A 16,638-nucleotide genomic window follows, 5' to 3' on the forward strand; every position below is an offset into this window, starting at 1 on the left:
TGCTCAGGACTGACAACTGGTTGGATGTTGAATTGGTCCATTAAAGGAGGTCCAGTGTGGGCCAACAAAGTCACTGTCTCCATGGTTTCACTGCAGTTGTCAACTCGTTGGTTGTTCTGATATGAGAATACCATTCTGTGTGCATAGTTGCATGAATTGGTGACTTCAGAATTCAAGCAAGGCATAGTTTACTTGCCTGTGAACAACTCCATTCTGCACGGATTTGTGAAGGCTGGGTACCTGTGAAGAAGGTTATTTTTCAATTATAATTCTTTATTTTTCTTTTAATTTATGCTTTAACTGTGTCTGCCTGTCTGATTGCCTGTGTGAGAGTGGGGGGCTTGTGTTTAAAGATTGACTGATATCATAGAAATCATAGAAATTGTGATTTGTTGTTGTTTATCTATGATTTATTATGGTTGCAAAATTAATAATTAATTTTTCTTTAAGTTGTAAGTTTGATGTGAAAGCTCTGTTATTTGCAAAGTCTGGTTAGGAACAAATGAGTAATTTGGAGGGTTGTTGAATATTTTAATTTCATTATGTTGCAATAGTGAGGCTAATTTGTTTTGTTCCTGTGTTATAACATAACCCACAGCGACATTGATCAATTTATTATTTACAGATCTGTTATCGTATGATTTTGAGTCAGTCAGTGAATAGGTACAGACATGCTGACAAATCTGGTAGTTTGGGTGATGACAAAGTGTGATTTATTACAGATTATAAAGCTACAGAAAATATTGAAAAAATAGCAGACAAACACTATATACAACTTACATCAAAAGTGTCTCAAAAAGATTCAAGATCTCTTCCAGAACTTGAAATTAAACTTGGGAGAAAGTATGGTGAACAGAACATTATTACATTGTGTCCATTTGTAAGGAGACTCCAGAACAAGGGGCAGAACATTAAAATTAGAGTGAGGCTGTTCAGAGATGAATTCAGCAAATACCTCTTCACAGAAGGGGGGTCTGGAAATCTAGAACTCCCATCTGTCAAAAATTGGTTGAGGCTGAAGGTCACTTGAACCGTCAAACCTGAGATTAATTGGAGTATTGATGGACAAGAACTTGGCAAGTGGGTCTGCTGACGTCCTACAAGGTCCAACAACTATGTGAAACCTATACTGCTGAACCCAGATTGTCAGATTTTCTCCTCTGTGCGAGTGTGTTGATAGTCCAAGAGATACTCTGACTGTGCGAAAGTCTTTTTATAAACATTGTAACTGAGGAGCACTTCATGCAAATCCTGTGTGTTCCAGGAAGGTTGAAGATATTATAAAAGCTTTGTCATAAACCTTACACTTGAAGAGTTACTGTCCTGTGTGAATTCTCCAATGGTACAGGAGATTTGATGACTTTGAGAACGATTTGTCACACACCTTGCATGTGAATGGTTTCTCCCCTGTGTGAATTCGATGGTGGAGGTAGAGGGTCGATGACTGTGAGAACGATTTGTCACACACGTTACACCTGAAAGGTTTCTCCCCTGTGTGAATACGTTGGTGTGCACGGAGGTTTGATGACTCTGAGAATGATTTGTCACAAACTTCGCATGTGAATGGTTTCTCCCCCGTGTGAATTCGGTGGTGTGCAAGGAGGAGTGAAGACGTTGAGAATGATTTGTTACACACCTCGCACTTGAATGGTTTCTCCCCTGTGTGGATGTATTGGTGTACTCGGAGGTTTGATGACGTCAAGAATAATTTATCACACACCTCACACTTGAATGGTTTCTTCCCTGTGTGCAGCCTCTGATGCACCAAGAGGTTCGACGACCTTGAGAAATTTTTGTCACACACCTTGCACTTGAATGGTTTCTCCCCAGTATGGACACGTTGATGGACACGAAGTTGCGACAATGTCAAGAACGATTTGTCACACAGTTCACACGCAAATGGTTTCTCACCCGTGTGAATGCGTTGATGTCTGCGGAGCGTTGATGAGTCTGAGAATGATTTGTCACACACCTCGCATACAAATGGTTTCTCTCCTGTGTGAATCCGTTGGTGTACCCGTAGGTTTGATAAGATCGAGAATGATTTATCACACACCTCACATGTGAATGGTTTCTGCCCTGTGTGCATTCTTTGGTGCCTCAGCAGTTGGGAAGAAGAGGTGAAAGCCTTCTCACAAGCCTCACACCTGAAGGGTTTCTCCCCCGTGTGAATCATCTGGTGTGCCAGGAGCCTTGTAGAAGTCACAAAAGATTTATCACAAACTGCACACTTGAATGGTTTCTCTTCCATGGAACTGTCTTTAGCAATGGTTCTTACACTTGCTTGTATTGAGATCTTATGGGCCTGCGGAGCCCACCTCACATAAGAACAGCCTGTAGGAATGAGTCAGTGGTCCATGAGACTTGATGAATTATTGGAGTTTTTCTCACAACACTTAGAGCCCATGCACACTTGCTCACAGCCTCAGCCTGACCGATCACCGACAGCCAGACCTTCAGAAAGGTTGCTTCTGCTGGAAGGCTCCACGTTACTGACCAGCTTCAGATCTGATGGTATGTCAAAGCTCCCTGACCTGACCAATCTCCAGATGATGGTTTCACTGCCCAACCTTCTCTATGCTGAGCAATGCTGCGAAGGGATTGAATGCCTTTCCACAGTCGTGCAGTTGTTTCTTGGGGGATGGTCAGCATCTAACTGTGGTGTCTATCCTCTCTGTATTCTCTGGTGTAGTACAGTGTAATCCTTCTGTAAAACAGAAAAAGGAAACATAATTCCCCCCAACTCCCTCTCCTCCTTTGCTGAAGGGGCCCACTCCTCAGTCAGTGACAGTCTGCCATTTCAATTCGGTCCATGCTAGTGTTTTGGTCCATACGTCACAGGAACCTCCTCTCACTGCTCTTCTTCTCAATCTATCAGCAAATCCTTCTGATCCTTTTCCCCCTCGCATGCTCATCCAGTTTCCCTTTGAAGGCATCTCTTCTCTTCACCTCAACCACACCATGCCGTAAAGGTGAATTTAATCAATTTTGCAATTTGCTGAATACATTCAGAACAAAAACATGAGAAGCTTGTCCTAAAAACCCAAATGTTGTCCTTCAGCGAAGGAAACCTGCTACAACTGCCAGGTCTGTTCTACATGTGACTCTAGTCCACCACAACTTAGTCGACTCAAAATTCCGTTTAAAGTGGTCAAAGAAACAAATGTTAAACAATCACTACAAAGTCCAATAATAAGACGAAGTTCGATCTCAGCCCAGTGAAATCTGTGAAGTTTCTCCTTCCAAGCTCTTGCAGACAAGTTCCCAAATGAAGGAGACTTGCCACAGATTGATCACTGAACCGTGTCAATCTGTAAACTTCCCAGATTCCTCCATCACCATCCCTGGGAATGTCCCATCTTAGTGACAGGCAGGGAAGTAGTCAATATTGAGTCCATCAACTGTCAGGGCTTCAGGTCAAACACATGCAAGGAAAACCGCCACACCTCTCTCAACTACTGTATCTTGGTGGGATAAAGCAAATGAAGCATATTATCTAAATGGTGAGAGATGGCAGAGCTCTGGGGTACAGAGGGTCCAGGTATCCTCATGCATGAAATGCAAAAGGTTTCTCTACAGGTACAGTGAGCCATTAGGAAAACTGACAAAATGTTTTCACCATGATTGGAACTGAATGCAACAGTAGGGAGGTTTTGCTTCAGTTATACAGCACACTGATAAGATCATCTCCGTGCAGAATTGATCACCTTCTTTAAAGAAAGATGGAAATACGTTGGAAGCAGCTTAGACTGAACTTACCAGACTAATACTTTGAATGGACAGACTTTCTGAAGGGTTTGTAACCTTGAGAGTTTAGAAGGAATGGTGATTTGATTGAAGCATACTGATGACTTTTGGCAGGGTGGATGTGTAGAGAATGTTTTCTCTTGTCTGAGAATCTAGAACTGGAGGACACTATTTTCAATATGTGAGAAAACACATGGAACAGTGTCTCTGGAACTCTTGTCTGCTAATGGTGATTGATGCCTATGAATATTTTTAAGGCAGAGCTAGATAGATTCTTAAAAGCAAGGCTATCTAGTGTAGGTGGGTTTGCAGTGTACACAAATCAGCCATGATCTTATTGGAAAACAGTGACAGCATCAGGAAATCATGCTTGACACATCAAATAAAATTCTTCAAGGAGTGACTCATAAGGTTGATGGGGGAAGCAAGTGGATGTGATTTATTTGGACTTCTAGGAGGTTTTGACAGAGGTTTTTTAACATTTTTGACGTAAGAAATTAGCTTACAAGATTAAACCACATTGGGTTGGGTGTAGTGTTTTGAGATGGCTAGAAAACTGGTGAGCCATCACTAAACAAAGAGGACGAATAAGAAAATGACAGGCAGTGATGAGTGTGGTATGAGAAAGATCAGAGCTAGGACCCCAGCTATTCACTATATACGTTAATAACTTGGATGAGGGAACTAAATATAATAACTCCAAATTTGCAGATGGCACAAAGACAGATGGGGAAATGAAGTGTGAAGAAGATGCAGGGAAGCTCCAGTGTGATTTGGACAAGTTGAGTGAGTGGGCAACTTGATGAAGTTGCAGATGAAGTATAATGTGGATAAATATGAAATCATACACTTTAATTGCAAAAGCAGGAAAGCAGATTATAAGCTGAATGGGAGAGGGGAGATGCAACAAGATCTGGGTGTCCTCGTGCACCATTTGATGAAAAACAAACATGTAGGTGTAGCGAGCAGTCAAGAAGGCAAATGGTATGTTGGCCTTCATAGCAAGAGGATTCAATTAAAAGGATGTCTGAATGCAACTGTACAGGACTTTGGTATGACCCCATCTGGAGTAATGTATGCAATTTGGTCTCCTTAACTGAGGCAGGATGTTCTTGCTGTGGAGGAAGTGCAGGGGATGTTTACCAGAGTCATTCCTGAGGTGGCAGGGCAGGCTTATTAGCAGAGGGTGAATTGGTTAGGATTATATTTGCTGGAATTCAGAAGCGTGAGGAGGAATCTCAAAGAAATCTATAATATCCTAACAGAACTAGACAGGTTGGATGCAGGAAAGATGGACTCAGTGACTGGAGAGTCCAGAACAAGGGGTCACATTTTAGAATAATGGGGTAAGCCATTCAGGATTGAGATGAGGAGAAACCTATTCACCCAAAGAATGCTGAGCCTGTGGAACTAGTGGTCACAGGAGGGAGTTGAAGTTAAAATGTTATGTCATTTTCAGACAACGTTGGATATCGCAGTTTGAGTGAAAGAGAGCATGGGATATGGGGAAAGACAGAAAAAGGCTATTAAATTGGATAGTCAGCCAAGACCAAAATGAATAGCATAGCAGGATCAAAGAACCAAAATACCCACTCTTTTTACTACTTCTGATGTTTCTATAAATGCTGGAGCAGATTCTAGAGATTAAAGGGCAAACCACTACTCCTAATTAATAATTTGAGGATTACTTCACCATGACAGTCCTCACCAGGGATATAACGTGACCACATCAGGATAGTGTGTTGCCTCCTTGGTGCCAAAGTCAAGGATGTCTCAGAAAGGGTGCAGAATATTTTGAATGGGGAGAATGACCCAGCAGGTCATGGTGCACATTGGTATTAATGTCATACAAAGGGAAAGGGATGAGGTTCTGCAGACAAAAAGGGAAGCTAGGCTGGAGGCTAAAACGTAGGTCCTCACGGGTAGTAATATCTAGATTACTACTAGTGCCACATCCTAGTGCAAGTAGAGATAGGGGGATAGAGCAGATGGCTGAGGAGCTGCTGCAGGTGGCAAAGATTCACATTTTTGAACCATTGGCATTTCTTCAGAGATACAGATTACATGTCAAAGATGGATGAGTTTGAAGGGAATCAATATCCTTAAAATTTGCTCGTATTACTCAGGAAGCTTCAAACTAGTCAGGAAAGGGATGTTGAGGAACCAAAGCGATAGCAAGAAAAGGCGAAGGCTGGTATAGTAGATAAAAGGAGCAAGTCTAATAGTCAAGTCAGACAAGGGCTTGGCAGGGAACAAGATAAGACTGAGAAGTTAAACTGCATTTACTTCAATGCCAGAGACCTGATGGGTAAGGCAGATGAATATGGTTGGGAGCATAGAACTGGGTCTCATAGCTGTGACAAAAATGTGTTTCAAGGATGGACAGGACTGGCAACTCAATGTTCCGGGATAAAAATGCTATCCGAAGGAAAGAAAGGAAGGCAACAGAGGGGGGAATGGTATTTTTGGATAGGGAGATCATTACGGCTGTACTTAGGAAGGATATTCCTGGGAGATTATCCAATGCAGTTATATAGGTGGAACTTAAAAAAATAGGAAAGGGGTGATCACCTTGTTGGAATTGTATTAGAGGTCCCATAAGAGTTCAGCGGCAAATTGAGAAGCAAATATGTAAGAAGAACTCAGATTTCTGTCAGAAAAATAGGGTTTTATCTGTAGGGGATTTTAACATTCCAAACATAGACTGGGACTGTCAGAGTGCTAAGTGCCTGAATGGGGAGGAATTTGTTAAGTATGTACAAGAAAACTTTATTATTCAATTTGTGGATGTACCTATTAGAGAAGGAGCAATACTTGAAGTTCTGTTGGGAAATAAGGCAGAGCAAGTGCCTGAGGTGTCAATGGGAGAGCACTTTCAGGCAAGTGGTCATAATTCTATTAGTTTGAAAATAGTCATGGAAAAGGACAGAGCTGATCAAAAAATTAAAATTCCATATTTCGAGTAGGGCTAATTTTGACAGTGTTAGACAGGAACTTTAAAAAGTTAATTAAAGTAGGCTATATGCAAGTGAAGGGATTGTTGGGAAGTGGGAGGTCTTTAAGAGTGAAATAACGAGTGTTCAGAGTCAGTATGTTCCTGATAGTGTGAAGGGCAAGGCTGGTCGTTGTAGGGAATGCCGGATGACTAGAGACATTGAGGCTCCGGTCAAGAGAAAGGAGGCATACATTATGTACAGAGGATTGACATCATGTGAATCCCTCGAAGAGTACGAGGGGTGTTGGGATATTCTTAAGAAGAATGTCAGAACGCATAAAGGGGACATGAGATAGCTTTGGCAAGTGGAGTTACGGAGAATCTAAAGAGATTCTATAAATATGTTAAGGCCAAAAGAATAACTAGGAAGAGAATAGGATTCTGTCAAAAATCAACATGACCATTTATGTTTGGAACCACTAGAGATGGGTGAGATACTAAACAAATATTTTTTTTTAGATTAGATTACTTACAGTGTGGAAACAGGCCCTTCGGTCCAACAAGTCCACACCGACCCGCCGAAGCGCAACAGAATTTACTGTGGAGAGGGAGTGGAAGCTAGGGAATTTGGGCAAATAAATAGTGATGTCTTCAAAAGAGTTCAGATGACAGAAGAGGAGATGCTGGTGGTCTTAAAGCGCATATAAGTAGATAAATCCCTGGGACCTGATCAGGTATTTCCAAGAACTTTGTGGGAAGCAACAGAAGAGTTTACTGGGCACCTTGTTGAGATATTTGTATCACTGATAGCCATGATTGAGGTGCCAGAAGACTGAAAGTTGACTAATGAGGTGCTATCATTTAAGAAAATTGGTGAGAAAAGCCAGGGAACTATAGACCAGTGAGCCTCCATCAGTGCTGGGTAAGTTGTTGGAGGGAATTCAAAGGGGCAGGATTTACATGAATTTGAAAAGGCAAGGACTGATTAGGGATAGTCCGCATGGTTTTGTGTCTGGGAATTCATGCTCACTAACTTGATTAAGCTTTTTGAAGAAGTAACAAAGAAGACTGATGAAGGCAGAATGGTAAATGTTGCTAATATGGACTTTAATAATGTGTTCGACAAGGTTCCTCATGGTAAACGGATTAGTCAGATTAGAACACATAGCATCCAGGGGAGATAACAATTGGCTTGAAGGGAAGAGACGAGAATGGTGGTAGACGGTTGTCATTCAAAGTGGAGACCTGTGACCAGTGTTGTGCCACAAGGATCAGTGCTGGGTCCACTGCTTTTCATCATTCATATAAATGATTTGAATGTGAATATAGGTGGTATGGTTAGTAAAGTTGCAGATGACACCAAAATATGACAGTGCACTATAGGACAGTGAAGCACAATGAGACCTTGTTCAAAAGGACCAATGGGCTGAGAAGTGGCAGATGGAATTTAATTTAGATAAATGTGAGGTGTTGAATTTTGGTAACCAGGGCAGGACTTATACAGTTGATAAAACGTACAACATAGAACATAAAAAAGTACAGCACAGAACAGGCCCTTTGGCCCACGATGTTGTGCCGAGATTTAATCCTAATGTAAAATATAGTAACAACCTACATACCCCTCAACTCACTGCTATCCATGTGCATGTCCAGCAGTTGCTTAAATGTCCCCAATGACTCTGCTTCCACCACCACCGCTAGTAACGCATTCCATGCATTCACAACTCTCTGTAGCTAAAAAACCTGCCTCTGACGTCTCCTTTATATCTTCCTCCTAATATCTTCAAACTATGACTTCTCGTACCAGTCAATCCTGCCCTGGGGAAAGGTCTCTGGCTATTGACTCTATTTATTCCTTTCATTATTTTGTACACCTCGGTCAGATCTCCTCTCTTCCTCCTTCTCTCCAGAGAGAAAAGTCCGAGTTTATTCAACCTTTCATCATAAGGCAAGCCCTCCAGTCCAGGCAGCAGCCTGGAAAACCTGCTTTGCACCCTCTCCAAAGCCTCTATATCTTTCCTATAGTAGGGTGACCAGAACTGGACACAAAATTCCAAGTGTGGTCACACCAGGGACTTGTAGAGCTGCAGCAAAACCTCACAGCTCTTAAACTATATCCCCCTGTTAATGAAAGCCAAAACACCATTTGCTTTTTTAACAACCCTATCCACTTGGGTGGCAACTTTGAGGGATCCATGTACTCGCACACCCAGATCCTTCTGTTCCTCCACACTGCCAAGAATCCTGTCTTTAATCCTACATTCAGCATTCGAGTTCGACCTTTCAAACTGCATCACTTCGCATTTATCCAGGTTGAACTCCATCTGCCATTTCTCAGCCGAGCTCTGCATCCTATCTATGTCGTGCTGCAGCCTGCAGTAGTCCGCTATAATATCGACGACATCTCCAACCTTTGTGTCATCTGCAAATTTACTGACCCACCCCTCAACCTCCTCATCCAAATCATTTATAAGAACTACAAAGAACAGAGGCCCAAGAACACGGCACGGTGGGGCGGCACGGTGGCACAGTGGTTAGCACTGCTGCCTCACAGCGCCAGAGACCTGGGTTCAATTCCCGCCTCAGGCGACTGACTGTGTGGAGTTTGCACGTTCTCCCCGTGTCTGCGTGGGTTTCCTCCGGGTGCTCCGGTTTCCTCCCACAGTCCAAAGATGTGCAGGTCAGGTGAATTGGCCATGCTAAATTGCCTGTAGTGTTAGGTAAAGGGGTAAATGTAGGGGTAGGGGTGGGTTTTGCTTCAGCGGGTCGGTGTGGACTTGTGGGGCCGAAGGGCCTGTTTCCACACTGTAAGTAATCTAATCTAAACAGAACCCTGCGGGACCCCACTCAACACTATCCTCCAGGCAGAATACTTTCCATGTACAACCACTTTCTGCCTTCTGTCAGCCAACCAATTCTGAACATAGCCAAATCTACCTGTATCCCATACTTCCTGACTTTAAGAATGAGCCTACCATGGGAAACCATATCAAATGCCTTGCTGAAGTCCATATACATCACATCTACTGTTCAACCGTTGTCAACCTGTCTTGACACCTCCTCAAAGAACTCAATAAGATTTGTGAGGCATGACCTGCCCCTCACAAAGCCATGGGGAAAAACTCCTTCACAAGATCCACAAGCCTGACCACACTGGCCGACCCATTGTCTCAGCATGCTCCTGCCCCACTGAACTCATCTCTACATTATCTCGACACTGTCCTATCCTCCCTAGTCCAGGAACTCCCCACATACTTTGGAGACACCAACGACGCCCTCCACCTCCTCCAAGACTTCCGTTTCCCCGGCCCCCAACGCCTCATCTTCACCATGGATATCCAATCCCTCTACACCTCCATCCGCCATGACCAGGGCCTCCAAGCCCTCTGTTTTTCCCTCTCCAGACGTCCCCAACAGCACCCTTCCAACGACACTCTCATTCATTTGGCCGAACTGGTCCTTACCCTTAACAATTTCTCCTTTGAATCCTCCCACTTCCTCCAGACCAAAGGGGTAGCCATGGGTACACGTATGGGCCCCAGCTATGCCTGTCTCTTTGTTGGCTGCATAGAACAGTCGATCTTCCGTAATTACACCAGCACCACTCCCCACCTCTTCCTCCGCTACATTGATGACTGCATTGGCGCCACCTTGTGCTCCCGCGAGGAGGTTGAGCAATTCATCAACTTCACCAACACATTCCACCCTGACCTTAAATTTACCTGGACCATCTCTGACACCTCCCTCCCCTTCCTGGACCTCTCCATCTCCATTAATGATGACCGACTTGACACTGACATTTTTTACAAACCCACCAACTCTCACAGCTACCTGGATTACACCTCTTCCCACCCTACCACTTACAAAAATGCCATCTTGTATTCCCAATTCCTCCACCTCTGCCGTATCTGCTCCCAGGAGGACCAGTTCCACCACAGAACACACCAGATGGCCTCCTTCTTTAGAGACCGCAATTTCCCTTCTCACGTGGTTAAAGATGCCCTCCAACGCATCTCGTCCACATCCTGCACCTCCGCCCTCAGGCCCCACCCCTCCAACTGTAACAAGGACAGAACGCCCCTGGTGCTCACCTTCCACCCTACAAACCTTCGCTTAAACCAAATCATCCGCCGACATTTCCGCCACCTCCAAAAAGACCCCACCACCAGGGATATATTTCCCTCCCCACTCCTTTCCGCCTTCCGCAAAGACCGTTCCCTCTGTGCCTACCTGGTCGGGTCCACGACCCCCTACAACCCACCCTCCCATCCTGGCACTTTCCCCTGCCACCGCAGGAACTGTAAAACCTGCGCCCACATCTCCTCTCTCACCTGTATCCAAGGCCCTAAAGGAGCCTTCTACATCCATCAAAGATTTACCTGCACATCCACTAATATCATTTATTGTATCCGTTGCTCCCAATGCGGGCTCTTCTACATTGGGGAGACCGGGCGCCTCCTAGCAGAGCGCTTTAGGGAACATCTCTGGGACACCTGCACCAATCAACCACACCACCCTGTGTCCCAACAGTTCAACTCCCCCTCCCACTCTACCGAGGACATGGAGGTCCTGGGCCTCCTTCACCGCCGTTCCCTCACCACCAGACGCCTGGAGGAAGAATGCCTCATTTTCCGTCTTGGAACACTTCAGCCCCAGGGCATCAATGTGGACTTCAACAGTTTCCTCATTTTCCCTTCCACCACCTCATCCTAGTTCCAAACTTCCAGCTCAGCACCGTCCCCATGACTTGTCCTACCTCCCTATCTTCTTTTCCACCTATCCACTCCACCCTCTCCTCCCTGACCTATCACCTTCATCCCCTCCCCCACTCACCCATTGTAGTCTATGCTACTTTCTCCCCACCCCCACCCTCCTCTAGCTTATCACTCCACGCTTCAGGCTCACTGCCTTTATTCCTGATGAAGGGCTTTTTCCTGAAACGTCGATTTTGCTACTCCTTGGATGCGGCCTGAACTGCTGTGCTCTTTCAGCACCACTGATCCAGGATCTCACAAAGCCATGCTGACTGCTTTTAATCGCACTATGCTTTGCCAAACAGTCATAAATCCTATCCCTCCGAATTCTTTCCACAACATTGTTGACCACAGACGTAAGACTGACTGGTATGTAATTGCCAGCGACTTCCTTATTACCCTTCTTGAAAAGCAGAACAACATTCACCTCATTCCAATCCTCTGGTACGACTCCTGCGGAGAGTGAGGAGGCAAATATCCTCGCTAGCGGCTTAGCAACCTCCTTTCTCGCTTCCAGGAGCAGCCTAGGATAAATCTGGTCTGGCCCTGGGAACTTATTAATCTTAATGTTTTCCAAAATTTCTCGCACATCAACTTCATCAATCTTGATCTGGTCAAGATTGTAACCCCGCTCCTCTAAGATTTCATTTGTAAAAAGTTCCCTTTTCTTGGTGAAAACTGAAGCAAAAAACTAACTTAGAGCTTCCCCTATCTGCTCAGACTCCACGCACAAGTTCCTTATGCTGCCCCTGATCGGCCCTACCTTTTCCCTGATCATTTTCTTATTCCTCACGTATGAGTAAAACGCCTTTGGGTTCTCCCTAATCCTACCTGCCAAGCCTTTTTTGTGCCCCCTCCTGGCTCTCCTCAGCCCATTTCTGAGCTCCTTTCTAGCAAGTCTGTAATCCTCTAAAGGTGTGCTAGATCCTTGCTTCCTCCACCTTATGTAAGCTGCCTTCTTCCTTTTGACGAGAATTTCCTCTGTTATCGTCATCCAAGGTTCTTTAATCTTACCTGCCTCAGAAGAACAAATTTGTGCATCACTCGCAACAACTGCTCCTTAAATAGTATCGACATGTCTGCTGTGCCCTTTCTGTGGAACAATTGCTCCCAGTCTGTACTTCCCAACTCCTGTCTGATAGCGTCATAATTTCCTTTTCCCCAATTAAATATCTTCCCTCGGTAACTGTTCCTTTCCCTCTCTAAGGCTATGTTAAATGTTAGCTGAAAATGTGTTGCTGGAAAAGTACAGCAGGTCAGGCAGCATCCAAGGAGCAGGAGAATCAACGTTTCGGGCATGAGCCCTTCTTCAGGAATTGGATGCTGCCTGACCTGCTGCGCTTTTCCAGCAACACATTTTCAGCTCTGATCTCCAGCATCTGCAGTCCTCACTCTCTCCTATGTTAAATGTTAGGCAGTTGCGATCACTGTCACCAACGCATTCTCCCACCATGAGATCTGACACCTGTCCTGACTCGTTGTCGAGTACCAAATCCAAAATGGCCTCTCCCTTCGTCAGTCTGTCTACATACTGAGTAAGGAAATCCTGACAAAATTGGCTCCCTTCCAAACCATCTACACTGAGGAGCTTCCAGTCGATATTGGGAAGGTTGAAATCACCCATAACTACAACCCTGCGACTTTTGCATTTTTCCAGAATCTGCCAGCCAATGCATTCTTCAATCTCTCTACTGGTATTAGTTGGTCTGCAGAAAACCCCCAAGGCGGTGGCTGTTCCCTTGCCGTTCCTAATGTCCACAAATCCTGACTCTAGGCAAATCTTCCTCAACAACCTTTGTTTCTGTAGCTATGATGCACTCTCTGATTAGCAATGCTACACCCCCTCCTCTTTTGCCACCCTCCGGGTTCTTTTTAAATGTTCTAAACCCTGGAACATCAAACAACCATTCCTGCCCCTGTGAAACCCACATCTCCACTATGACCACAACAATATCTCCCCAAGTACTGATCCATGCTCTCAATTCACCACTCTTATTTCGGACACTCCTTGCATTAAAGCAGACACACTTTAACCAAGTCCTTTGTTTCATCACATGAGAAACCTTCTATTTAGATTCAATATATCCTGTCACTGTCACATCTGCAACTGACCCCCTATTAGACATGTGGCTCTGATTCCCACCCCTCTGCCAAATTAGTTTTAACCCTCCCGAATCACATGAGCAAATCTCCCACCCAGGACATTTGTGCTCCTCCACTTCAGGTGTAACCCATCTTTCATGTACAGATCCCACCTTCCCCAGAAGGTATCCCAATGGTCTAGGTATCTGAAGCCCTTCCTCCTGCACGAGCCTCGCAGTCACGTGTTAAGCTGCATTCACTGTCTGTTCCTCATCTTACTATCTCGTGGCACCGGTAACAAATCTGAAATCACTACTCTATTGGTCCTGCTCTTCAGCTTCCAACCTAACTCTCTGTAGTCACTTTTCAGATCCTGAATCCCTTTCCTGGCTATATCATTGGTGCCAATACGTACCATGATTTCTGGTTGCTCACCCTCCCCCTTCAGAATCTTGTAAACCCGATCGGCAACATCCCGGACCCTGGCACCAGGGAGGCAATGTACCTTTCAGGAGTCCCATTCCTGACCACAAAATCTCCTGTCAATCCATCTAACTATTCAGTCCCCTACCACTAGCACTTTTCTATTTCCCCCCCTTCCATTCTGAGCCACAGTGCCAGGCTCAGTGCCAGAGACCTGTGGCTTACCCCTGGTAGGCTGTCCCCACCAGCAGTATCCAAAATGGTATACTTATTGCTGAGGGATACGGCCACAGGGGATCCCTGCTGTGACCATCAGTTCCCTTTCTTCCCCCTGACAGTAACCCAGCCGAATTATCCTGTGTCTGGGGAGTGACCACTTCAGTTGATGGTAAGGCCCTGGGGAGTGTTGCCAAACTGACCTGTGAGAGCAGGTGCATAGTTACTTGAAAGTGGAGTCACAATTAAAGATGGTGGTGAAGAAGGCACTTGGTACACCTGCCCTCATTGGTCAGAACATCGAGTATAGGAGTTGGGATTTCATTTTATGGCTGTACGGGACATTGGTGAGGCCAATTTGAAACACTGCGTACAATTTTGGTCATCCTTCTATAGGAAGGATGATGTGAAACTTGAAAGGGTTCAGAAACAATTTACAAGGATGTTGCCAGGGCTGGAGGGTTTAAGTTACAGGGAGAGGCTGAAGAGGCTGGGGCTGTTTTTCCAGAAACATCAGGGGCTGACGGCGACCTTACAAAGCTTTATCAGGGCATTGTTAGGTGAATAGTTAAAATTCTTTTCCAAGGGTGAAGGAGTCCAAATCTAGAGGAGAAAATTTTAAGGTGAGAGGGGAAAGACGTAAAAAGGACCTGAGGGATAACTTCACCAAAGGGTCTGTTTCTCTGCTATGATGACTCAATGACAAATCACCACACTGGGTTGTCATAGAGTCAGAGAGAGGTACAGCATTGAAAAAGGTCCTTCATTCTACCGACCAGATATCCTAAATTAATCTAGTCCCATTTGCCAGCACCTGGCCCATATCTCTCTAAACCCAAACTGTTCATATGCCCATCTCAATGCCTGTTAAATGCTGTAATTGTACAAGCATCCACCACTTCCTCTGGCAGTTTATTCCATACATGCACCACCCTCTGCATGAAAACATTGCCACTTAGGTCCCTTTTAAATCTTGCCCCCTAGTTTTGGACTCCCTCACACTGCAGAAAAGACCTTGTCTATTTACCCTGTCCATGCCCCTTATTATTTTATAAACCTCTACAAGGTAATCCCTCCGCCTCCAATGCTTCAGGGAAAATTGTTCCAGTCTCGTCAGCCTCTCCTTATAGCTCAAACCCACCAACTCTAGCAACATCCTTGTAAATCTTTTCTGAATCCTCTCAAGTTTCACGACATCCTTTCTATGGCAGGGTGACCAGAAACGCATGTATTATTCAAATAGTGGCCTAACCGCTGTCCTGTGCAGCTGCAACATGATCTCCCAAGTCTTATACTCAATGCACTATCCAATAAAGGAAAGCATACCAAATGCCTTTTTAAATAACCTGTCTATGTGTGACTCTACATTCAAGGAATTATGAACCCCCACTCCAAAATCTCGTTGTTGAGCAAAACTCCTCAGGACCTTACCATTAAGTATATAAATTCTGCTCTGATTTGCATTTCTAAAATGCAGCACCTAACATTTATCTAAATTAAATTTTATCTACCACTCCTTGGCCCATTGGCCAAGATCCCGTCGTATTCTGAGGTAACCTTCTTCACTGTACACTACACCTCCAATTTTGGTGTCATCTGCAAACTTACCAACTGTACCTCCTCTGTTCACATTCAAATCACTTGTATAAATGACGAAAAGCAGTGGACTTAGCAGCCATCCTTGTGGCACATTACTGGCCACAGGCCCCCAGTCTGAAAAGCAACCCTCAACACCACTTTCAAGCCAGTTTTGCATCCAAATGGCTCGTCTTCCTGACATTCTGTGTGATCTAACCTTGCTAACCATGAGGAGCTTTGTTCATACACTGCATAATAACTAGCTCCCAACATTCCGAGGGAGCAGGAGAATCGACATTCCTTCATCAGGAATGAAAGGCTTATGCCCGAAATGTCACTTCTCCTGCTCCTCAGATACTGCCAGACCTGCAGCGCTTTTCCAGCAGCACACCCTCGACTCTGATCTCCAGCATCCGCAGTCCTCACTTTCTCCTCGTTGATCCCAACACTGACACACAAAAGGAAATCAGTGAGAATCCTCAGACACTCTGCACCTCCCCGAAATGACACCTCACCTTCTCATATTCAGGAATGAGCCATCAACATACCTCAGCCTGGAAATCAGAGGGAAATGCTTCCAATTAACACACACAAAATCCAACACACAGCTCCAGTCAAACAGTTCAGCACAAAGCACCGAGTAAACAGCTCTCTCAGCTGGATCTTCTCACACAGCATAAGGGACATTTCCACCCCTGATTACCCACAGGATAGTCAGACTGCCTGAAGATTGGTGTGGATATTATGGGATACAATTTGTATAAAAGCTGCTCCTTCACTCACCATCTCCTCACTTGGTTTTCAGTCCCTATAGGAAGTGAACCAGCTCTGGAAGAGGAAGAGGAGACAATGGGCAGAGTGGGTGGACTCTCTGATTGACGTCTCTCACAGTCAATACAAATA

At 44.8% G+C, this 16,638-nt stretch overlaps 1 protein-coding gene across 1 annotated transcript; it reads right to left on the reverse strand.

Annotated features, from left to right (window-relative positions):
- Window positions 1-702: 702 nt before the first annotated feature.
- On the reverse strand, window positions 703-16,638 carry LOC132832489 (zinc finger protein 271-like). Its single transcript, XM_060850542.1, has 2 exons — window positions 16,519-16,638; window positions 703-2,707 (listed from the first exon to the last, which is right to left on the reverse strand). The coding sequence occupies exon 2, from the start codon at window positions 2,249-2,251 to the stop codon at window positions 1,316-1,318; it is 936 nt and encodes a 311-aa protein (XP_060706525.1). The 5' UTR covers window positions 2,252-2,707; window positions 16,519-16,638; the 3' UTR covers window positions 703-1,315.

Source organism: Hemiscyllium ocellatum, chromosome 35, assembly GCF_020745735.1.
Source record: "Hemiscyllium ocellatum isolate sHemOce1 chromosome 35, sHemOce1.pat.X.cur, whole genome shotgun sequence".
Lineage (NCBI taxonomy): Eukaryota > Metazoa > Chordata > Chondrichthyes > Orectolobiformes > Hemiscylliidae > Hemiscyllium > Hemiscyllium ocellatum.